Here is a 24,760-nt window from a genome sequence, read left to right on the forward strand (position 1 = left end):
CCCCCCTTGGCATAAAGCAATCCAAGAGATCTAGTACCCTGCAAGTAACGGAAGACACACTTAATAGCTTGCCAATGTGACATGCGTGGCTGATGCATATATCTGCTCAGGGTTGAAACTGCAAACTGTATGTCTGGCCTAGTGTTGCATAAGTAAATAAGACATCCAACTGTTGGAGCATATGTGTGTATATCAAACAAATCACTGTCATCATGTAATGACAGTTTAAGTCCAGGTTCCATTGGTGTACAAACTGGCTTGCAATCTTGTAAGCCAAACTTCTCAAGAAGTTTACCAATGTATCTTGACTGTGATAACCCAATACCTCTAGCATCATGTATGAACTGAATGCCCAAGTAATAATGCAAAGACCCCAAGTTTGACATGTGAAAAGTTTCCTGCAAATTTTGTTTAAATGCTGAAATCTGATCAGCATGTGTCCCTGTAAGCAAGAGATCATCAACATAAAGACAAATGATCAGCATGGATCCCTCCTCTTTACATACGTAAAGGGTAGACTCAGATGAGCTGTTTATGAACCCTTGGCTAAGCAAGAAAGCATCTATCTTTGCATACCAAGCTCTAGGAGCTTGTTTCAAAGCATACAAAGCTTTTTTCAGCTTGCATACCAAGTGTTCCGAGCCCTCAATTGCAAAACCAATGGGCTGATGTACATATACTTCCTCATGAAGTTCCCCATGTAAAAATGCAGTTTTAATATCCAACTAATGCACGGTCCATCCATAATGAGCAGCCAAAGCAAGCATAGACTTAATGGTCGTCATACAGGAGGTAGGAGCAAATGTCTCCTCATAGTCAATGCCTTTTTTCTGTGCATAGCCTCTAGCTACAAGCCTTGCCTTGTATTTGTCAATGGATCCATCTGCATTCCGTTTCAGCTTGTAGATCCATTTTGTTCCAATGGCTTTCTTCCCAAATGGCAAAGACACCAAATCCCATGTTTGATTCTTAGTGATAGAATCCAATTCAGCTTGCATTGCTGCCATCCAATGCACACTCTGTTGTGCATCTTCAAAACATTCAGGCTCTTCATCATCGAAGGTGCTTGCTGCCATAATGAACTCCATGGTATGTGCAGTATCATGCATACGAGCTTGCCTTCTAGTACGACCAGGCATGGGTGCATCCAAATGACTATCTTTCATAGTCTGTAAATACCATCTAGGCATTTGTCTTGCCTCCTGACTGTGCATAAGCTCTTGCTGAATTTCAGTTTCAGCACTTTGCTGAATATTCAGATCAGCCAATGGCTGGTTTTCTGCATTTTCAAAAGGAGTAGCTGGCTGAACATTGAGTTCACTTGCTGAAACTCCAGTTGAATCACCAAATGTAATGGGCAGCATCCCTTCAAATACATCACGGGCAGCTTGATATGTATCTAAACCAGCCAGGGACAATTTTGATTTTTCATCAAATAGTACATCCCTACTGACAAACACCTTTTTAGAAACAGGATCGTAGAGTCTGTAGCCTTTGCTCTCACTGCTATATCCCATAAAAATGCATTTAACAGCTATGTTATCCAACTTTTTCCTAAGTACCTTTGAATATGTACATATGCAAGGCACCCAAAGGTACGAAAGTGTTCAACAGAAGGTTTCCGGCTGTTCCAAGCCTCAAAAGGTGTAATTTTCTTCAATGCTTTGGTGGGGCATCTGTTCAAAACATGGCAAGCACACATGACGGCTTCCATCCAGAAACTGTGAGGCAAGCTCTTTGCCTTCAGCATACATCTGGCCATCTCCATGAGTGACCGATTCTTTCTCTTTGCAACCCCATTCTGCTGTGGAGTATAAGCAGTAGTGTACTGATGGACAATGCCCCTCTGCTTCAAAAAATAATTCAGCATAGAGGACATGTGTTCCCCCCCTCCGTCCAAATGGAGAGTCTTAATTTTACATTGAGACTGGTTTTTAACAAGTGCAAGAAAAGCCAAGAATGGATCATACACTTCTGACTTTTTGACCAAGGAATAGACCCAGCAAAATTGTGTAATGTTGCTTTTGGGAAAAATGCAACATTACGGGGAAACGAAAAACGATGCATTTTCCCCAAAATGCATCCTTCGTACAAGTGCTCAGGAGGTCTCTCCAGTAGAGGTAATCCATCTAGCATCTGCGTATGCTGTAAGAGCATCAAGTTGCCAAAGTTCACATGCCCCATCCTAGCATGCCATAACTCTGCGTGTATCATAGCAGGAGTAAGAGTGGATGCTAAGTACGTTGACTGATCAACTGAAAGAACATCCAACTCGTATAACCCATGACATAAAGTGCTTGTCAAGACCAAAGTCATGTGTTCTTTGTCTCTCACCATGCATCGGTCATCATCAAATGTGACTTGCAATCCACAACGTGCCAAAGAAGAGATAGAGAGCAAATTCTTCTTTATGCTTGGCACAAATAAAGCATCCTGTAGGCGGAGAATAGAGCCATCAATGGCTGTGAGCACAATCTTCCCAATACCTCTAATAGAGTATGATGCATTGTTGGCACACTGTACAGACTTGCCAACTGGAGCTACATGAACAGATGCAAATAAATCTCTGCGAGATGTAATATGCCTAGAAGCACCACTATCAAAAAATGAAGTGTCCGCATCCTCAGTAGAGCTAAATGCTTGATCTGCCCAAGAGGTGTCATAACTGCATGTGTAAAAACAATAGTCCCTGTTTGCAGCAAAGGATGGGGACTCCGTAGCAGTGGAAGGAGCATCAGAAACAAACATTCCTGACTGCTTTTTCTTCTCTTTGGCAATGCGCTTTCTGCACTCAGTAATGTAGTGTCCTAGTTTCTTGCAATAATAGCATTTTTCCTTTTTGGCTTACGTACCCCCTTGTTTTTTGTTTGCCTGGGATGTGCTAGAACTCCCAGAACTTTGTGGAGCATTCTTCACTTGGCTGACTTTGCTCTTTTGTCTAGCCATAAAAGCCTACTCAGAGGCTATAGCATTTACACCATTATTCCTCTGTGTTTGCTCCTCCTCTAGAGGCAAACTGACTAATTGAAGAAAAGTGATTGGCTGCATGGCAATCCTCATTGTGAGGTTTAAGGCCGTATGAAAAGCCAAGTACGAAGGAGGTAATGAGTTCAAAGTGGTGGATATCATCTGTGCATCCAAATAGTACTTATCAACATTCATGAGTTGCTCTTGCAAGTTTTGAATTTTGTTCAAGTGATCCTGAATAGAATCACCTTCATCCATTTTCAATGTCTCTAGCTTTTTCTTTAGGAAAGAGATGCGAGTCTCATTATTGCCTGCAAACATCTGCTCCAAAGTTAGCCAAGCTTCTTGTGAAGAAGCTACTAAACAAATGTGGGGGATGTTTGACCGCTGAACTGCCAGTGCAATCAGCGACAAATCCTGTGCATCCCGTGTATCCCTTGCTTTTTGAGCTGTTGTTCTTTGGGGAAGTGGCTGAAGTGGAGCAGGCTGAGGTGCCCGTGGTGCACGTCCTCCTGGAGGAGGAGTAGCTGGAGCCACAACTCCAGGCTGAGCTTCTTCTCCACTAACATAATCCCAAAGATTTTTGGCCACAAGTACATTCTTTATCATGAAGGACCAAAGTGAATAGTTATTTTTATCCAATTTGTCCTCCTTGGATACATAGGTGAAAACATCTTCTTCCTGATTTGCCATGATTTTTCAATTACCAAAAATGCAAGAGAGCAATGTCGAAGCAGAATTCGCTGGAAATCTGAAAATTTTCAGAAATTGCAGGAAATAACTTTCTGCAATTAGTGTATAGAGGTGCACTCTGTCAAAACTGTCTATTATGCATGCAGTCCAATGTGCAATCAGTGTTCAGCAACACTGTACCAGCAAAATCCCCAAAATTTCTTGCCCCAGATTTGTTCAAAACAGTCTATCAATGGGTGCGATTGCAGTTCATATGCCAATGTCCTTAGAAAACATAAAAGCCCAAAATTTTTTTGATGACTGTGTCCAGAAATTGCATTTAATGTGTTCGAGACACGTTTCTGAATGCTGTGCGTGGGCCGTGGGAACCCTCTCTTCCAGAAATTAATTCTGGTAGGAAAAAAAGGTAATTTTTTTAAAAACAATTTACTTTGGAAATGACAAGTTGCACTGATGACAGGCGGGAGTGGTCAACATTGTTGACGTGAGGGAAAACGACTGGTCATCGCAGACGAATTGACGCGTGTGTCAAGCGGCAGATGTTAGACGGGAGTGGTCAAGCGGCGCTCGATAGACCTGTCAGGTGATGTGATACCAACGGGCACAAGTGGCGGCTGTGGGACGAAACGGCACAGGGGGCGGCTGTGGGACGAAACGGCACAAACAGTGCAGGGAGGGGCAAGCGCCTGAGGTCCAAGCGGGTGGGCATTCGTTGGCGGCGCTCCCAACAAAGTGACAGGCTCAGACCAGGATAGGGACAGTAGAGAATAAGCAGCGCAGGCATGATAGCGCTTCTGGCATAGGGAAAGCTTGCAGAGGACGGGCAGCTCTGACACTTGTGTGCATGGTAAAGGTAGGAGCTGCCGTTGAGTCTGGGCACTGTTATGGTGGACCTGTGGGTGCAGGACGATCTGGCTGACGAGCTCCTCTGCTGACTGGTGTTGGCTGGGAGATGAGCTGAACAGAACGGAACCTCTACTGAACAGAGCTAATGCTGCTCTGATACCAAATGTGAGAGTGGAGGTCAGGATCGAAGCTCAGCACAGAAAATAGTAGACACTAGAGAGTGAAGCATGACACCCAATGCAATAGATTCAAAAGAGTGCAAAACTGAAAGTACTAGGTACAACCCTTAAACCTTAGGGTTGTAGGGGGGTATTCACACCCGAACACGGTAAGTGCCCGTAAGTGTGTGTCATAAGCACATACGAAATAATACCATAAGTTTGGGGGAAAAAACCTCTCCTACCGAGAGTAAAAGTGCCCCAGTGTCCTATTGATCACCAACACTTCGATGTGAGTGCAGGCATAAGTGAGGCATGAGTGAAATACCCAACACACACATTCCCCATGTACTAAAAAAAAAGTTGGATAACAAGGCTGTCAAATACATTTTTGTGGGATATAGTAGTGAGAGCAAAGGCTACAAACTCTATGATCCTATCTCTCAAAAGGTGTTTGTCAGTAGAGATGTTCTATTTGATGAAAAATCAGAATTGTCCCTTACTGGTTTAGACACATATCAGGCTGCCCGTGATGTATTTGAAGGGTTGTTGCCCATTACATTTGGTGATTCTGCTGGAGTTTCAGCAAGTAAACTCAATGTTCAACCAGTTGCTCCATTGGAAAATGCAGAAAATCAGCCATTGGCTAATTTGAATATTCATCAAAGTGCTGAAACTGAAATTCAGCAAGAGCTTATGCATAGTCATGAAGCAAGACAAATGTGTCATGAGGACATGTATTTTTGAAACCTCACTTAACATGTGGATTAATTTTTAATCACATGGTTAAGTAAACGTTGCACACGTGAGGTGTAACTGGGCTTAGAGTAAATTTACAAGCTCAGGACTCCAGGAAATCACGGGATGTCAAAAGCAAAATTTGCTATAAGTTATGCTGCACAGGTACTTGGTGGTATTTGGTGCCAGTTGTTGGCCTAGGTCATCCATTTGGCCATAAGTATCAATTGGTGACACTAGAGAAGTGGCGTTTAATGGTACCTAATGCCAATCCGATGGTCGAAGATGGCGCAGAGACACTTGGGAATGGAAGTTGCTTAGCCAACTTAATTATTGGCCAGTCAGATTATTTTCTAGGGCATCAAAATAATTATTAGATTAATTTTCAATATTTTAAGGCTAAAAATTAATATTTAATTATGAAAAATGCTGGAAAAACCATTTGGGAAGGCTGCCACTTGTGAAAAATGCCCATGCAAGACTGGAAAACGTCTCTAGAGGCTGGAGAGAGGCATTTTTATAAATTCAGCCTTCAGCCTGCAAGAGAGAGGGAGAAGAGGCTGCTGGTTTGAATTGTAGCCATTGGAGGACCTTCTAAGGCAGCCAGGGGAAAAAAAAGACCAATCAATGGCAGGAGACATCGTCTACAGGCTGTTGAGGCAGGGCAGCAACACTAAATGACTGATTTTCTTCGGTTCTTTGCATCTACATGCTGCTGTGGCAAGGCAATAGCTGCACTTGACTGATTTTCAGTCATTCCTTGCGACAAAACTCCGAATTTTCTCTCTCTACAGCTTTTCCTCTCATCTCCCAATCATTTCACAGCCTTGCTTCGAAGATCTCAGCATTTGGACCCTTGGAGGCTGAGAAATTGCAACTTTATCTGTTGTAAACCCTAATTTACAGCAGAAATTAGGGTTGAGCAATAGCCTCAAGAAGCGTACCAGAAATTGGAAGCTCCAAGGCTTGGATTTAATAGGGTTGAAGGTAAATTTAAGCTAAATTCAGGTGGAGGACTAGCCAGCCATTGAATTTGGGGCATTTCCATCGTCCAAGAAGTGGGTGAAGGCCAATTAAGTGCCGGAATCAAGGGGCAAAATAGATTGAAGACTTGCTGGTCACTTATTTGGATAGCAAGGGGAGTTGAAATACCGAAAGGGATTGGGAGAATTCCATTGTAAATCAACTTCTTCTTCAATAGAGCTAAAGAAATACCGAAAGGGGCACCCATTTTGGGGCCAATCGAGTATGCATTGCCTAAGATTAGTAGGTAAATTTGTATTTTCAGATTTGCAATAATTGTTTGCTATTGTAATTAAGTTGTAATCAGGAATTTACCACCCATCCACGGAAGGAAGGTTGGTTTCAAATGCCTAGATGGTATTTACAGACTATGAAAAATAGCCATCTAGATGCACCAATGGGTAGTCGTACTAGTAGGCAAGCTCGTATGCATGATACTACACATACCATGGAGTTTGTTATGGTAGCAAATATACTTGATGATGAGGAGCTTGAATGTTTTGAGGATGCACAACAAAGTGTGCATTGGATTGCAGCAATGCAAGCTGAATTGGATTCTATAACTAAGAATCAAACATGGGATGTAGTGTCTTTGCCCTTTGGGAAGAAAGCCATTGGAACAAAATGGGTCTACAAGCTGAAACGGAATGCAGATGGATGCATTGACAAATATAAGGCAAGGCTTGTAGCCAAAGGCTATGCACAGAAGAAAGACATTGACTATGAGGAGACATTTGCTCCTACCTCCCGGATGACGACCATCAGGTCTATGGTTGGTTTGGCTACCCATTATGGATGGACTGTGCATCAGTTGGATATTAAAACTGCATTTTTACATGGGGAACTTCATGAGGAAGTATATGTACATCAGCCCATTGGTTTTGCAGTTGAGGGATCCGAACACTTGGTTTGCAAGCTGAAAAAGGCTTTATATGGTTTGAAACAAGCTCCTAGAGCTTGGTATGCAAAGATAGATACCTTTTTGCTCAGCCAAGGGTTTATAAATAGCTCATTTGAGTCTACTCTTCACGTATGTAAGAAGGGGGGATCCATGCTTATCATTTGTCTATATATTGATGATATTTTGTTTACAGGGACACATGCCGATCAGATTTCAGCATTCAAACAAAAATTTCAGCAAACTTTTGAGATGTCAGACTTGGGATCTTTGCATTATTACTTGGGCATTCGGTTCATACATGATGCTAGAGGTATTGGTTTATCACAATCAAGATACATTGGTAAACTTCTTGAGAAGTTTGGCTTACAAGATTGCAAGCCAGTCTGTACACCAATGGAACTTGGACTAAAGCTGTCATTACATGATGATAGTGATTTGTTTGATATACACACATATGCTCCAGCAATTGGATGTCTTATTTACCTATGCAACACTAGGCCGGACATACAGTTTGCAGTTTCAACCCTGAGCAGATATATGCATCAGCCACGCATGTCACATTGGCAAGCTGTTAAGTGTATCTTTCGTTACTTGCAGGGTACTAGATCTCTTGGATTGCTTTATGCCAAGGGGGGACCACTGCAGTTGCATGCTTACAGTGATTCTGATTGGATTGGTGATTATGATTCACGTCACTCCACTAGTGGCAATTGTTTCTTTCTTGGCTCGTCTTGCATATCTTGGCTTAGCAACAAACAGTCCACTGTTGCCACTAGAGAAGCTGAATACAAGGCAGCTTTCACTACCACAGTTGAATGCGTATGGATTAGACGCTTGCTAGTTGATCTAGATGTATCTGTTATGGAGCCTACTCCTTTGTTCACTGACAATCAGAGTGCCATTGCAGTGGCATGGAACCCAGTGTTTCATGCACGTACGAAACACATTGAGATACATTATCACTTTGTCAGAGAGAGGCTACATGCGGGTGATATTAGCCTTGGCTATTGTCCTACCACCAGTAATGTGGCAGACATCTTCACCAAAGCTCTTCCTTGTGACAAATTTGAAGCATTTCGCAATGCTTTAAATTTGATCTCCTTTGGTGGCGGATGATCCTTGTACTTTTGATCACTCTTCACTCCAGGGGGGTTTGTTGGGTTTTCACTCAAGCCTACGCTCATAGAGGAGTGTTGGTGATCAATAGGACACTGGGCACTTTTTACTCTTGGTATGAGAGGTTTTTTCCCCTAGACTTATTGTCTTATTTCGTATGTGCTTATGTTACACACTTACGGGCACTTATCGTGTTCGGGTGTGAACACCCCCTACAACCCTAAGGTTTAAGGGTTGCACTTTGTACTTTCAGATTACACTCTTTCAGTCTATTGCATTAGGTGTTGTGCTTCACTCTCCACACTGTCTATTGCATTCTAAACTAAGCTTCGATCTTCTCTCTATCTCACAGTTCCTTTGAATGTTTTGAAAGATTTTGAGACTTTAAACAATGTCATGATATGAAATCATCCCCTAAGTATGTGCAACTTTTCCAATTTCTATTTTGGGTAGTATTAGTAGCTCTAAGTAGATTGCTCCTTAAAAAAGTATGGACTCCCAAGGATATGAAAATCAATCCGTATAACCTGAAAGGATTCTTGGACTTGGTGTCAGAAGATTGAGAAATAAATTCATCTTATACAACATCAAGTGGAGAAGAGAAAGGTTTTATTGAGGAGGATGCAACACGGAGACATTGTTTACAGTATGTGTTTTGAGTGGCACATAAGACTAGCTCAGAGGCTTGGTGAAGGATGGAGGTAGGGAGGCACATTGACGAGCTGCATTAGGGTCATTCTAACAGACACTCTCTTTTTAGGGATAGAGATCCAAATTAGGAGCCAAGAGCCAAGGCCACCTTTAGAAAGTTGACTAAGTTAGTTGTCCCACTCAAAGTCATTGGACCAATGAGAGATTCCCGAGAGAACTCAGAAAGAGCCTATGATCTAGTGTGAATGTGCAATTACTGTTCCACGAGCTAAGACATGCACGGCTGGATCTCCATAGAGAGAAAATCCAGGGGTGTGGGGCACCAGGAACCTATGGCTGGCTGGATGGATATGTCTAGAAGCTCAGCTCCTAACTCTGTAGGAACAGTCAAAGTGGCATAGGCATTCTCATGACTGATGCGGGAGGACATGAGTGAGGCTTGCATACAGTTCTTTGCTACTTTTCAGGTTAGATCTGTTTTTGCAGAACTTGTCATCCAAGGACTTTAGATACATTCATTGAAAGTAACCACCTCTCTCTCTGTTGGTCTGAATCACCTACCAAACAGGAGATGATGTTCTTCAAGGAGAAGTAACTGTGTGGTGACTTGGGGGATGATAGTGTCCTTCTATAGTGCATTATTGCAGCATCGGCACAACAGATGAATTAAGAAAGGACTAGAAGAGGGATCCACAAGTGATTGGGATAGCCTGACACTTATGTGGTCATAATTGCTTTTTCTTGCTGCATCCACATTTTTGCAGTGTTCTCTGGCAATTTATCCCTTATCTTTTCATAGTGTCATTGAAACCCATACAAGTGACTTTGGAAAACAAAACTACCTACTATAAGGTCCGAAGAAAAGCAGGGAGAAGAGAAGATAGAGAGCTCATGCACAAGTGGCCAGGTGGCTGTAAACTGCACGCATCCTGCAGACTAGGCTAGGGATCAGCCGTAAACAGCTGTGAAAGGGGGAGCAAGTGATCGTGAGATGATGAGGAAGCGTTGAAAGGAGGTTGCTATAGAGAGAAGGGCGGTAAAAACAATGAAATGAACAGAGGTAGCACTAGGACATGACTTTTACAGGAGAAGCTAGATATCAATCTGGTTAGATTTATACCTCCTGCTGCTCCAATAAGAAGTCTTCTATATAGTTGCATGGCTTTCCAGAAGTGTCATAATAATCCTTCTGGAATTTACAAACTTTACTGGCTTGGTGTTTCTGTACTGCTGGAACTTCTCATTCATTCCTTCTTGTATATTTACATACAGCATTTTACTAGAAAACATGAAGTCAGTGCTATATCCTGAAAATACCCCTCTCTGTATAGATCAGTTGCAAAAAGCAAGATGGAGGAGTGGAAACCTTAGGCAAATGTTGGAAAAATCATTTGGGAATACAGAGATGCTCGAGTCAGCAGCAGATGGACCTGAAGGACAAGCACTATTGGTAGTGTGACCTTTCATTTTAAATTCATTGCATTGTTTCTAATTTAGATGGTGTTGACTTCAGCACACTATATTTCTTTGTGACTTAAGAAATACCTTTGATCTAATACCATTGCTAAATAATGGGCTTGCTTTCTATGTTAGGTAATGCAAAAGTATAGAAAGGTAGAAGCTTGATCTGTATCTAACAGTAAGATGATTATAGATAGTCGAGGAGGCAAATAAGACATCAAGCTGGCATTGAACAATGGAGCAAGTTTTCATGTTATATTATTTATTACAGAAGATTATTGGAAATTTTACTCAGCACAAAGACATGGTTTATATACATCATAGGTCCTCATTTGCTAAAAGAGGACTGCATTGCTGGGGTTTTAGGAAGTAAAATTTCTCCTTGTGTGCTAGGAGGCTGTTAGAACATTTTCATTATCAAATGTTGTGCAATGAATTGAACACTCTAAGTTCTGTCCTGATTTCTTACTAGTGTCTTGTGCAAGCTCTTTTTTTCTGGTCTTCACTTTTTAGCCATTCCTTAGCACCATGCATAAATGTCTACCTCAGAATTGCAAACATATTAATGAAGCAAGTCTTTAGTATCAACATTCAAAATTTCTTGTTTCTGTTTGTGCTTTGGAGCTTTGCTAGTATATAGTATATTTGTTAAAACAGCCAACTAATTTTTTGAGTTTTTTGTTCAAGGGGGAGCTGGCAAGGGTGGGTGAAGAGACGAAAAAGTTCAAGGGAGAAATGACAAGGTTGGAATCACAGGCCAATCATGAAGAAGGTGCACTGATGCGAGCCATTGTAGTTTGGGATATACTTAATCAATATCTCACAGGTTTGATTGGGATGATAGACTTAAAAGTTTAACCTATTTTTAAACCGAAGTGAGGAAAATCTACAGTTACCAATGTAGACCTTTGTAAAAAAAAAAGTAGCCTTTAAAATAAACAAGGATTTTCCAGAAATGGGTTGGCAAGCTGGGAGTTGAAACTGCTCCAGACTAAGCGAAGTGAAAGCCATGTGGTATCTTTTTACAATGTAGCAACCTGCCCAGTCTTTTTACACACAGTGTCAACGAAAGTAACAAACAGTTCAATCAGTCAGTATTCAACACTAGCCTGGCCAATGTTATTGCAAGGCTATCTCAAAGACAAACCTATTGCAACTGTGCAATTTTTATTTTGCAGCTAGTTGAGGCAATCTGAAATTGTCTTGTTGGTGCCATGCTGGCCATGATCAAAGCGATATATAACGCATATGCAGGGTTTAGGTTCATTGTCCATGATATCACTATATTGCATAGTGAGCTTGCCCAAAGTAACTTCTGCAACTTCTACAGTCCATACAATAGTGAACTCCATACCATGTTTGTCTATTTGCCAAAAGAACTTATTTATATGTGAGAAATATTAAACTTCAAAACCACATAGGATGGAGTTGTGCATGTGCACACATGCATGCACACTCATGCACACACACACACACACACACGCAGAGTAGCAAGCGAACTTCAGGACCATCTGTACTAGTTATAATGGTAAACGTAAAACCTAATGGGAAAGTGGTTCATGTGTGGTTTTAGGCCGAAATATTATATTTGGGGAACATTGTGAAAGGTCTAATGTATGCAAAACACATGGAATGCAGGAAAAGCTCAGGCTGGCAAGCATACCTCAGCAGATTCTAGGATTAAGATGGAAACACGAGTAGTTCAGCAGCTATTTAGATTGCTTCAAACAAAAGGAAACTTTCTGCAAGGGCAAAATATTGAAAATGTAATGCATTTTAAACCCCCAGTTTTGGCATTCTTTTCTTGAATGGGCAATCCAGGAATGTACTTACAATAAGAAAACTCAATCGTCTGGTGGTATCCCATACCTAGCTATGCGCTGAACTTCAAATTCAAAACCACTTTAATCCTTGTTCTGCAGGCCAGTAGATTCTAAAGTACTAGCTTTCAGAGTCTATCAACCAATGTGTTGAAGCAGATGTAACTAAATTGACTCTAGAAGTACTGTACATGATAGTATTTCCCTCTTTTATTATGCTAACTTGCTATGACCATCAGTCCTCTTATATAATAACTATCACAGTCTGTGTTTGAGGAACAATTTGGTCCTAAGGTTAAGAAGGTACTATATAAGTGTGTGGATGTATCTAAAGTATCAAATAGCCATAACTTCATGTGAGGCTCCTAGGACTGTATGTGTGAGCGCATCTTCTCTAGCCCTACAAGCGCTGCATATCCTCATGTAAGTCGAGTTTCTTCTGCCTCTCTTAAAGAGAAAATAGGTCATGGAAATAAGACCCCCAAACAGATGTAAGAGTTACACACACACACACACACACACACACACACGGACATTTGCTGGTCGTGTATTCTGCACTACATGTGATGAGACATTGCTTCATCTCTTTGTCTCTTGCCTTATTGCTCAACAGATTTGGAGTTTTGTTTCCCGTGTGTGGTCCTCGGCGACTCAGCACCGGATATCAAATCGTTCGTGGATTATGGGAAAGATGTCCTCTATGTCTTCTTTGCATTTAGATTATTCCTGCCTTTTCCATTTCCTTAGATGGACAGCCTTGTGGTATATTTGGCGTACTCAGAATGCCTTTATTTTTGATTCAGTATCGGGCATCCATGGTCATGTGACCTGTGCTCGTGGTTTAGTGCTGTGGCAAATCTCTTCTATGGTGTCGGCTAACCTAGTTCTTCCTGACATTGCTGCTCCTTGGTTGGATATTATTTGCTCTACTCCGGCTCTCCTTTTTGTGTGATTTTTCTGTGTTTAAGTCTTGGTAGGCTTTCGTTTGTTTTTCTTTGTTGACCTGATGGTCTGATGTAAATATTTACTACTTAATTCAATTAACGAGAGAGAGAGAGAGAGAGAGAGAGAGAGAGAGAGAGAGAGAGAGAGAGATTCTCTTCGGCAAGGCTGGTCTCTTAGTCCTTTGCTATTTGCCTTAGTCACTCACCCAATGCTCTCTTTGTTGGATAAGCTGCCTGATTAAGGTGAGATTGTTGGTTTGTCTTTTTCTAGTGGTGCCCAACTTTTGGGTCAATCTTTGGCTGATAATTCCTTTATGTTTCTCAAGGCTAATCGGACTAATGTGAATCGGGCAATGGTTATGTGGAATCTCTTTGCTTTAGCTTTGGGGCTTCATATTAATGCTCATAAATCTACACCGATTTCTTGTACAGAGAGTGAATTGCAAGCTTTGGGTTGGCAAGGAGCTATGATTTCTAAAGGAGATACTACGTGACACTTGGGTTATCCTACTGGTGTGGATGTAGCTCCTCATGCCTTGCTTGATTGGATGTCATTTTGTGTACATGATCGATTTATGTATTGGAAATCTCAAGGCTAGCCTCTTCATGTGAGACTTAAAGTTGCTCAATACATCATGATCAATATGGTCTCGTTTTTTTGGCCCTTACTTCCTTGGACTAAGAAGTTTCTTTTGGAACTGGTTCAGCCTATCCGCTTCATGTTGTGGAAAAAGAAAAGGAATCGTTTGAGCTAGGTGTGGATTTCTTGGCAGCATGTGACTACTCCTAAAAGGATGGGGGTTGTAGCTTTATTGGATGTTAATTTCCATATGGTTGCTTTGAGATTGATACTTTTGTAGGCTTTATGTATGTAGAGTCATCCTTGGACACTGGACAGATATTGCAAAAATTTTCATTGAAAAGACTGGTATCTCACATGCTCACATGGTTATTTAAGTTTCTTGGTGGCATTGCTAAATTTCACGAGACCTATGAAGGTTTCCCAATCTTTTCTCCTTTCTCATTTGATTGCATCTTGACAAGAGATTTTGCATTTCATAGTTGGCGTCCTCCTAATCTTCATAAAGAGGAGAATTCACTGCAAGGAGAAGTGCTAGCTACCTCCAGGATATTAGACTGGCCTAATAAAGACTTGCAACGAGATAAGTTTAATCGGATGGCTCACTTGGGGTTGGAGACAATCTATGAAGGTGTCATTCTTGGATAGTTCCGTCTTTATTCTTTTCGGCACATTTGTTAGTACTTTCGAGTGCCTGGTGGCTATCATGACATTTGGTCATCCTTATAGGAGCAACTTTTGAGGTACTCTCCATTGCTTGCTTTACAACCCTTGTTTCCTTGGTGGGATTGGATGTTTGTGCTATGTGATGATTTCGAGAATAGGTCAGCTAATTAGATCTATCATCAGATGGTTGAGGTCAAGAGATGGGTCACTGGAAAGGCCAATAAAATATGGCATATTCAGGACAGCAAAAAGAAGTGGCAGGAAAGATTTTTTCAACTTTGGAAGTCTAAGATTCCTTATCAGGGTAAAGTTTTCATATGGAGGTTGCTTATTGGGGGTCTTCCAATTGGGGATGTGTTGTGTGTTGGTAAGATCTCCCATGGTCGTCGTGTATTTTGCACTACATGCAATGATACATTGCTTCATCTCTTGGTCTCTTGCTCTGTTGCTCGATAGATTTGGAGTTTTGTTTTCTATGTGTGGTTCTCAGTGACTAAGTAGCGGATATCAACTCGTTCATGGATTATGGGAAGGATGCCTTCTATGCTCGCCTTGCAATTAGATCATTCTTTCCTTTTCCATTTCCTTCGTTGGACAGCTCTATGGCATATTTGGCATACTCGGAATGCCTTCATTTTTTGATTCTGCCTCAGGTATCCATGGTCATGTGGCTTGTGTTTGTGGTTTATTGTTATGGCAAATCTCCCTTATGGTTTCAGCTGACCTGGTTCTTCTTGACATTGTTGCTCCTTGGTTGGATATTGTTCGCTCCACTCCGGCTGTCCTTTCTGTGTGATATTCATGTGTTATGGTCTTAGAGGCCTTTCAGCTTGATTTGTGTTTGTTTTGTTTTTCTTAGCTGACCTAATGGTCTGATGTAAATATTGCATTTTAATTCAATCATCTTCATGGAGAGAGAGAGAGAGAAAGAGAGAGAGAGAGAGAGAGCGCTGACTTGTCTAGAAACAAGGCCAGGTAGTTGTATCTTTGAGCTCTCTCTCTCTCTCTCTCTCTCTCTCTCTCTCTCTCTCTCTCCCCCTCTTCCTCTCTGTGCATCGGATTGCTGTAGGCACACAGCTATGGTGCCAAAGGCAAAGGAGCCTCCTGCACACGAGGCCGAGGCGGAACAAAAGGCCTTGAAGATCACCAAGTTGGCAGGGAAGAAGCCCATGAAGTCCAAGGCCAAGAAGAAGCCTGCCAAGGAAGGTGGTGGCGATGCTGAGGGAAAGAAGGGCAGAAAGAAGGGGAGCAAGAAGAGGGCCGTGGAGAGCTACAAGATCTACATCTTCAAGGTCCTCAAGCAGGTCCATCCTGACACCAGCATCTCTTCAAAAGCCATGGGTATCATGAACTCCTTCATCAACGACATCTTCAAGAAGCTTGCCCAGGAGGCCTCCCGCCTTGCCCGCTACAACAAGAAGCCCACTATCACCTCCCAGGAGATCCAGACTGCTGTCCACCTCTTGCTACCCGGCGAGCTTGCCAAACATGCCGTCTCTGAGGGCACTAAAGCCGTTACCAAGTTCACCAGTGCCTAGAACTACCTCCTGTGGCCCTAACACTAATCTTCCCTCCATAGCGTTCGATTTAGTTTATACAGTAAGCATAGTGTCTTTGAACACCACCTGTCAATGAGAGAACTAACGTGTGTGTGTATGTCTAATACCTCTTTTGTTGCATGCTTTCTTGTTATTCGTGTTTCCCAAGTAACATGTGGATTGAGCTTTGATCAAAGCGATGGGAGGCTATGGCTGATACATGCACTTGTTGCCATAACACAGATTTTTCAGATTTAAAAAGAGAGAGAGAGAGAGAGAGAGAGAGAGGGAGAACAGTCAGTGGCTGTTGACTATGCGAGGCACTCCAGTCAGGAAGTGGTATTGATTCAATTGGATTTGGAAAAGGCTTTTGACTATTTAGACTGGTCTTTCATTGCAAAACTCATGTCTGCTATGGGTTTTGGTACTTGGATGTTCCGATTGATCTACACCATTAATGTTGCGGCTTCTTCAAGAGTTATGCTCAATGGTGGGATTATAGAGCCATTTGTCCTTGCACGCTCGGTCAGATAGGGTTGCCCTTTGAGTCCTCTCTTCTTTGCCCTGGCGACTCACCCGGTCCTTTCAATGTTATCCTCAATGGCGGCTTCTGATCAGCTGGCCGGATTGTCTCTTCCTTTGGGACAGCACTTCATTAGCCAATCTCTGGCTGATGATAGCTTTATGATTTTGCGGGCGGACAGGGACAACATTCGAAAGGCATTAGATGTTTGGATGCTCTTTGGTCATGCTTCTGGTCTTTGCATCAATGCCTTTAAATCAGCCATACTCAGTTGCACGGAGCCTGATTTACAGTCATTAGGCTAGTAGGGCCAAGTTGTTTCCCGTGGCTCCATTGTAAGGCATCTTGGATACCCATTGGGGGTGGATGTTCGGCCAAAGGACCTACTGGAGTGGATTTCACAAAAACTGGCAGCAAAGTTTTTGTATTGGAAGTCGCAAGCGTGGCCATTCCATGTCCGCCTCAAAGTGGCTCAGACAATTATGCTGCCAATGCTAACATATTTCTTGCCATTGCTGCCGTGGACTCCTACTACTTTGAAGGCTCTCACTCGCCCCATTCGTTTCATGTTATGGAAGAAGGATTCATTGCAAGCAGGATTTCGTGGATTTCATGGTCACATACATGTACCCCTAAATGCATGGGTGGTGGAGCTTTTTGGATGCTGAAACTCATATGTTGGCTCTTCGTTGGTCTCTTTTTCGCGCCATATGTGTGGATCATCACCCGTGGACCATTATAGCCCATTATTTTCTCGAGAACAGTGGGCTACGCCATGGTAATACACGACTTCGGGCCTCCTGGTGGCATGTCCTTAATGCAGACTCTCGATTTTCCAGTCCCTCTTCCTCTCTGTCACTGCACTTGGTCGGCTCTTGGAAAGTGGTGCTCCAAAAGGCCCGTTGGCATCCACTGGGGAACCGCTTGCATACTAACTCCTTTCAACTGGAATTGTTGGCAGTGTCGCGATTACTTTCATGGAAAGACAAACATCAGCTCTGACCGAGATTTAGCCGCATGGCCCATTTAGGTGTGACTTCGATTGTGGATGCTACCCTTGCCACTCGCAATGTCCTCGCATCGTTTCGTACTGCTAGGAGACTTTTCAGGATCCCACACGGATACCGTGATTTATGGGAACAGCTTTTGTCGGTGCTTCAGGGTAGGCAACCCTTTCCTGCCCTGGCTGTGGATCGTCCTTGGTAGGATTGGGACCTTGCAGGCTGCGTGAGTCTGGAAAAGGCCTCTGCTAATCAAGTGTATCATCTTCTCATTCAAGATCATCAATGGCTGGGTGTGAAAGCTAATACTGTATGGGGATTGCGGAAATCGCAGTCATGGTGGAAGGCAACTGTGATGGAGGGTTGGTTGAATAAGACACCTTTCAAATGCAAGGTCTTTCTTTGGCGGGTAATGATTGGTGGTCTTCCTCTTGCCTCGGCCCTTTCCAAGTGTAGAATTTCGAATGGCAATTGTTTCTTCTGTACCACTACTGTGGAATCGGCTCGACATCGATTTCTTTCTTGCCCGCTCACTAAGAATATATGGTCACTCTTGTCACAAGTCTGGCGCGCAGTGGTGGGGTCCTCACTAACTTCTTTCGATTGGGTTTTTGTGCGCCCAAAGTACCCCACATCGCCACAGTTACATATGAAGATCTTATTCCACTTTTTCAGATACTGGGGATGCTGGCACATTTGGACCACGCGGAATGCCTCTCTTTGATTCGGCCTCTAATGTACCGAGACACATTGCCTAGCTTAAAGGTCTCTTGCATTGGTAGATAGATCTCATTCGACACTCGGACTTGCTCCCTCGGGAGGACTTGCTTCCCTGGCATATGGCAATTGCCTCTGGGTCCTTGCCATGATTTGTGTAACCTTTTTCGTGGATTAGTATTGGGATTTTCCACACGTTGGCCTAGGGCCCTCGTGTATTTTGTAATCATGTAATCATGTAAACTTGTACCTTTTTTTCGTAATTAATACAATTACCTTTTACGAAAAAAAAGAGAGAACAGTCAGGTTCATTTGAAACCCTTCAAATTGGGGGTCATTCTAATGCTTACAACCTCTTGTGGCATCGATATGGATAGCATTGACTAGTAATAGATGGGGTGGATGGAAAGGTGATGTGGGTTCCGATGATGAGCGTGTGCAGGAGAGAACATTCATGAAGATGTGGCAGGAGATGAAGCAGGTAGGTTTGCAAGGTAGCCGTTCATTGGATGGGCTGGAGTTCACACAGCAGGGTGCATGTCCTCCTCTATAGGAGAGGGGAGATATGTATCAAGGTGTGTTGGCTCAAGCTAACAACTTGATGAGTGAATAGATTCATGCAACTGAAGGCAAAACATTTGCTTTACGAGATGGTGGGCATGTAGTGGCAATTCTGCGAACAAATATTGTGTTGCAGCAAATTGCAACCTTCCATGAGCGATCTCCCATTTTCTATTTTACAGGTCATATTCCCCTGATTGCTCTGATTTGGACCTCGCTTGAGGTTTTACTTTTACGTAATGTTTTGTGCAAGGAAGCTGATAATAGATAGGCATAGGCTCCTCTTGGACAAGTATTGGTGGAGCCTCGCTTGGCCTCACATAATAGAAATAATGCTTGTTTTCTCTGATATACAAGCAAACCTTGCCTGACTAAAATACCTCGTCAATATCTTGGTTTGCATCCCTTGGCTAATGAGTTGAGAAGGGGGATGTTTGCAGGCCACTATTTTAGATGTGGGCAGTTGGGTCACTTTATATCTGAATGTGATCACAATCCTGAGGTATCACAACATTGTGTGGATCTAGAGGTTGAGATGCATATACAAGCGCATGAAGCTCAAACTTTGTCTCAGTAGCAACATGTATCTCCTCTTGCGCCAACTGCATAAATTGGAAATAAGGATTTGTATGATGGCAGGCCAGAGGATGAGCCTTTTCCTTCCCATCATGAACAAGCTTCAAAGGAAGCTCCTTGGGTGATTGTGGTAAAGTGTTATGCTCACCAGAAATCTTGTTTGGCTCCTGTGCACAAATCCCCACCTAATGTTACTCAATTTTTAATGAAGGGGGAAAGGATTTTAATCTAGGCCCTAATTGTCTCATATTGCAGTAGGTGTGGTTGATAAAATACTTTTGATTGTGCCTTGCGGTTTGATGCTCAGGGAAGATTGCTTCCATCAAGGGATGCTTTTCGTAATCAGCAACAACAATATCCTTCTCAGGTATCAATTGCTGGTTTGCAAACAGCTAATCTTGTGGATGTCATTTGCAGTGAGATAGAGAGGTTCCAGGCTGGTAAATCTGCAAATGCTAAGGGGGAAGCATCACAATAGTAGTTTTCTCTTACCTATTTATCATGAGGATAGCATTATGGAATGCCAAGGGTGTCTTGTATGGGAGCAAACAATATTATATGTGGAAGACTGCTTTTGCTGGAAGATGGGATATTTTTTGTGCAGTGGGACACAAGAAACACTCAATGGCTGGTTCCATTTACATATATAAAGATTTTATGGTGTCTTTCAATGGTTGTGCTCCTCATAGATCTGGAGTTATGTTGGCTGTTCGCTCTTCCTTGCAGCCATCTTTGATTTGCTAGGATGCTGGAGCAGATTTATGATTGTGGAAATCATGTATGAGGATGAGGCTTTGTGGTTAGTAGGGGTGTACACACCCAACATTGCTCAGGATTGGCAGCAGCTTTGGGAGGACTTGCGATGTCTCTCTATGGCCCTATAGGGGTTTGCGATGGGAGACTTAAATACTTGTGAGTATGCTGAGCAGCTGACTTCGCCTCATTTTGTGATAGATGGTCCTATGGGATGCTTTGGTAGCCTTGTCATTGAGACAAGATATGTGGCCTTGGTTCCATCCTTTTGAGCTCAGTTTTACCTTTGTTTCTCTTTAGCATTCTGATACCTGGGCTAGATTGCATTGGATGTATGTTTGTCAGAGTGATTCCTTCCTTCTGTCAGTACTTAATATATGGGTTGAGAGACAGCATGTCCTTTCGGACTAGTATTCTTTGGTTGTGGAAATAGTTCATCGGCCGGTGGATGCCTTCAAGGCCTTGCTTGTTTGTTGGCCCTTGTGATTCAATCTATGCTTCTTGTAACATGAATAGTTCCTGGGTACTTACAACGATCGATTGCTTCGTTTGGGAGACAGGTCTTATATAAGGGTATGGATGCATGGTCAATCTTTCAGGATAATGTAGGTGCTTTGTCTAGAGCATTTGGGAATAACCATCTACATTCAGAGCTGAATTACAGCATTTGCAATCTTTGCTGGACCATTCTGTGACCTTGCAATGAGCTGGGGACACATCTGATGAATTGGCCACTTATTCAAAATGGTTGAAATGTAGAGTCCCAGCTCTTCAAATTAGCAATATGCAAAATACGAACTGTTAACCCATTTGGATGCTTTGTATGATAACAATTGCCAAAATCATTAGTTTTTTTGCTGGCCTTTATAAAACATATGCACATGAGAATATATTGTGCTTGTTAAACATGTAGGGCATTTTGGTCATTGAGCCTCAGTCTGTGATTCAGATGTGTCTAGAGTACTATAAACATTTGTTGGATCCGCAAGGCACTGCTACAATTCATGCTGCTCGCCATTATGTTTTAGGCATGGTACTTCATTGAGGCAGAGGTCGAGGAGGTGTTGTCCCATTTTCCATGTAGGAAAAGCTTTGGTTGGGATGACTTGCCTAATGAACCGTTTTCAGCATAATGTTGACCAGCTTAAGGACCCATTGGCTGGACTTTATAAGCATGTTTGAAGATCAGGTTGCATGCCTTCGGATTGGAAGATTGCAGTGCTTTATTTATTACTGAAGGTTCCCTCCCCGAAAACTTTGAAGCAGAGGCCCATCTCTAGTATGGGATCTTAGTATAAAATCTTCTCTAAGATCATCACAAGTAGACTGCAGAAAGTATTCTCATAATCGATTCGTCGATTTAAATGTTCAATTGGGGAAAGATTAATCCAAAGCCTCTGGACAACATGTTGCTATGTTTCAGTTGTTTATTGAAAAGACTTTTGATTATGTTAGCTGGTCCTTTCATTGAGAATCAATGTCTACCATGGGTTTTGGTCGAAAAATGACATTTCTTATAGATACCATCAGCATTGATGTAGTGGTAAGCATTGTGCTAAATAGGGGGTGATTGATGAAATTGCTTTTTGTCTCTCCCTTCATTAGGGATGCCCCTTTAGACCCTTGCTCTTTGCATTGGTAATACATCCGATGCTCTCCATGTTGGATAAGTGGCTATTGATAGTATGATCATTGGACTAGCTCTTCTAAGTGGAGCAAAATCTTGGGGGCAGTCTCTTGTCAATGATTTGTTAATATCTCTTAAGGCTGAGAGGTTCAATTTGGAGAGGGTAGTGAGTGTTTGGAGCCTATTTGGTCTCACTTTGGGCCTACATATTAGTGCAAAAAAAATCCGCTTAGAGCATTTGTATAGAGAATTGATTTGAATGATTTGGGTTGGCAAGGGGCATTGTTTCTTGAGGAGAGAGAACTTGACACTTGGGTTATCCCATCAGGTTGGATATGGCTCCTCATGCTTTGCTTGATTGGATATCTTCACGTTTTCATGATAAGTTTATTGTATATCCTAGGTTTGGCCCCACATGTGTGATTGAAAGTTGCACAAACAATCATGATCAACATGATCTCTTATTTCTTGCTTTTGCTTCCTTGGGTGCAAAAGCCATTGCAAAAACTAATGTAGTCCATCTGCTTATGCTATGGAAGAAGCATGAAAATCGATGGGTGAGGTGTGGGTATCCTAGCAACATGCTACTATGCCATGTGTGCTCAACATCATTCTTTGATAGATATTGCTAGGTCTTTTATTTAGGATATTGGCATTTCACATGGGCGCACAAATTTTCAAGACTCATGGTTGAATGTTTTGAAATTGACACAACCATTCAAAACTTCAAAGTCTTTTCTTTTTACCCACTTGATTGCATTATGGTAGGATTCTTCGCTTCATTGTTTGGTGCCCTCCTAATTCTAGAAAGGAAGCTAATTCCTTACAAACATAGATTTTGGCTATATCCAAGGTGCTTGATTGGCTTGACAAGCACATGCAAAGGGATAAATTCAAACAAATGGTAAGATTTTGCTTGAAGAATATTTAGAATGTTATTCCGAGTCAGCTTGGAGTTTATTCTTTTCGCCATATTCGTCAATACTTCCAGATACCTTGAGGTTACAGGTTGATTTCGTCGACTTTGGAAGACCGACTTTTGAGGCATTGTCCCTTGCTTTTCAGCCCTTATTGCTGTTGTTGGATTGGGCTTTTGTGAAAGCACATGCCTTTCTATTCGTGATAGTGAAGCTAAGTGGTGTGATCAGCTACTTCATCTATAGAAGTTTGAGCTTTATCAATGAAAAGTTTTCATATGGAGGCTTCTTATTGGAGACCTTTCTACTTGGCATGTTTTGCATGGTCGCAGGATATCCTGTGGCAAATGCGCCTTCTATACTACATATGATGCAATCCTTGCTTATCTTTCCATCTCTTGCATGGTTGCCAGATAGATTTGGGACTTCATTTCCCAAGTACGAACTTTATTGGCAGGTTAGAGAATGCCCATCTGTTCTTGGATTTTGGGCAAGATGCCATCCATAGTCTCGTTACTGCCCCATCATCCTTGCCTCTTTCAGCTTATGCGATGGAGTGGTCTTTGGCACATTTGGTGGACTCACAATGCTTTCATCTTTGATTCGGCCTTGGGTCTTTGGCCATCCGTGCCACCCATGGCAATGTTACATTCCCATCATCCTTGCCTCTTTCAATTTATGGGATGGACTGAGCTTTGGCACATTGGGCGGACTCGGAATGCTTTTATCTTTGATTCAATCTCCTGCCATTGTGGTCATGCGGGTTGTGTGCTAGGATTGCTACTATGGTAGATTACTTCCATGGTTCTTGCTGGCTTGATACTTGGAGAGATGGCTGCTCCATGCATGGATATTGTTCACTCCACCTCTGCTATGCTCGTTTCATGATCCCCTTCTTTTGTTCCTATAGCATGGTGTTATCATAACCTTTTGGCTTCATGAATGTTTGCTGCCAATCTTTCATCGTGCTTGGCTGGCCATAAGGCTTGATGTAAATACTTCTATAGATCAATTCAAACTTCTTCTCTCTCTCTCTCACACACACACACAACCCTGACGTGCATATCTTACCCCAAGTGTGGAGTTATTGTGCGAGAGAGAAAGAAAGAAAAAAAGAAAGATATATTAACGTTTGCAAAAGGCCAATGTGGCCTACGAGACAAAAACCAATACATCTATATCCAATGCCATCTCATCATAATAAAGTTGAAGTGAAGTAACATGAAATAAATGTATCCTAATATGAGGCTAAGATCTAAAATCAAAATGTATCTAAAAATTTAAGACTATATATATATATATATATATATATATATATATATATATATATATATATATATATATATATGATATCTAGCTAGAGTGGTCCATCTCTTAGAATCTCCATCTTGAAGTGGTTCAGTGCCGCTTTGCTAATGGGTTGAGGGGTGTGTCTGTTGTGTCTTGCAATAATGGCTATGATTTGATTGTGGTATGGGCCTCTTAGACATTGGCTAGGTGGTCGGGGTTGTCTTGCTTTGCAAAGTGCAATGGCCGAGTCTAATGTGACTCTGTGGCATGATGTAGATATGGCCTGAATAGATAGGTGAAGAATCCAAGAGCACACACACAAAAGCAAAGAGAGATAGGGCTGAAATCTTCTTCTTCTTCTTCTTTCTTCTTCTTCCACACCAAAGAACTAGATCTATAACATGATAAAAGAGTGATATGAAAGCACCACAACGTATGTGCATGTGGTCCTTCCTAAGTGTGAGAACTAGCTAAGGAAAGAAGGGGTGGCACAATGAGTATGCCATAACCAAGGGTGGACTACATGAGTATAGTCTTGGCTATAGAATCACTAGCGTATCCTCATGTCAGTCACCTAAGATGGCAATGAGTAATATCATGCTACATCAGGATCTGCTAAGCTAGTGGTACTTGTGGAATTTGATATGTGAAAGAAGTTTGTCACTGGCCTCTGCCTGGGAGGGGGGACGGATC

General features: G+C 42.2%; 2 protein-coding genes across 3 annotated transcripts in view; both read left to right on the forward strand.

The window, feature by feature from the left end:
• LOC148026940 (uncharacterized) overlaps positions 1 to 24,760 on the forward strand; it is a 148,049-nt gene that overhangs the window by 104,392 nt on the left and 18,897 nt on the right. For both annotated transcript variants that reach the window (XM_087691485.1, XM_087691487.1), the window contains 3 exons: positions 10,425 to 10,543; positions 11,242 to 11,380; positions 12,193 to 12,320. In XM_087691485.1, the coding sequence (XP_087547611.1) occupies positions 10,425 to 10,543; positions 11,242 to 11,380; positions 12,193 to 12,320 (386 nt within the window). The remainder of the gene's footprint in view (positions 1 to 10,424; positions 10,544 to 11,241; positions 11,381 to 12,192; positions 12,321 to 24,760) is intronic.
• On the forward strand, positions 12,336 to 16,348 carry LOC148026941 (histone H2B.11-like). Its single transcript, XM_087691488.1, has one exon. It carries the CDS (start codon positions 15,473 to 15,475, stop codon positions 16,100 to 16,102), a length of 630 nt encoding a protein of 209 aa, XP_087547614.1. The 5' UTR covers positions 12,336 to 15,472; the 3' UTR covers positions 16,103 to 16,348.

The sequence above is a fragment of the Lygodium microphyllum genome, chromosome 13 (assembly GCF_053477565.2).
Source record: "Lygodium microphyllum isolate KBCC chromosome 13, Lygodium_microphyllum_v1.1.10, whole genome shotgun sequence".
Taxonomy (NCBI): Eukaryota; Viridiplantae; Streptophyta; class Polypodiopsida; order Schizaeales; family Lygodiaceae; genus Lygodium; species Lygodium microphyllum.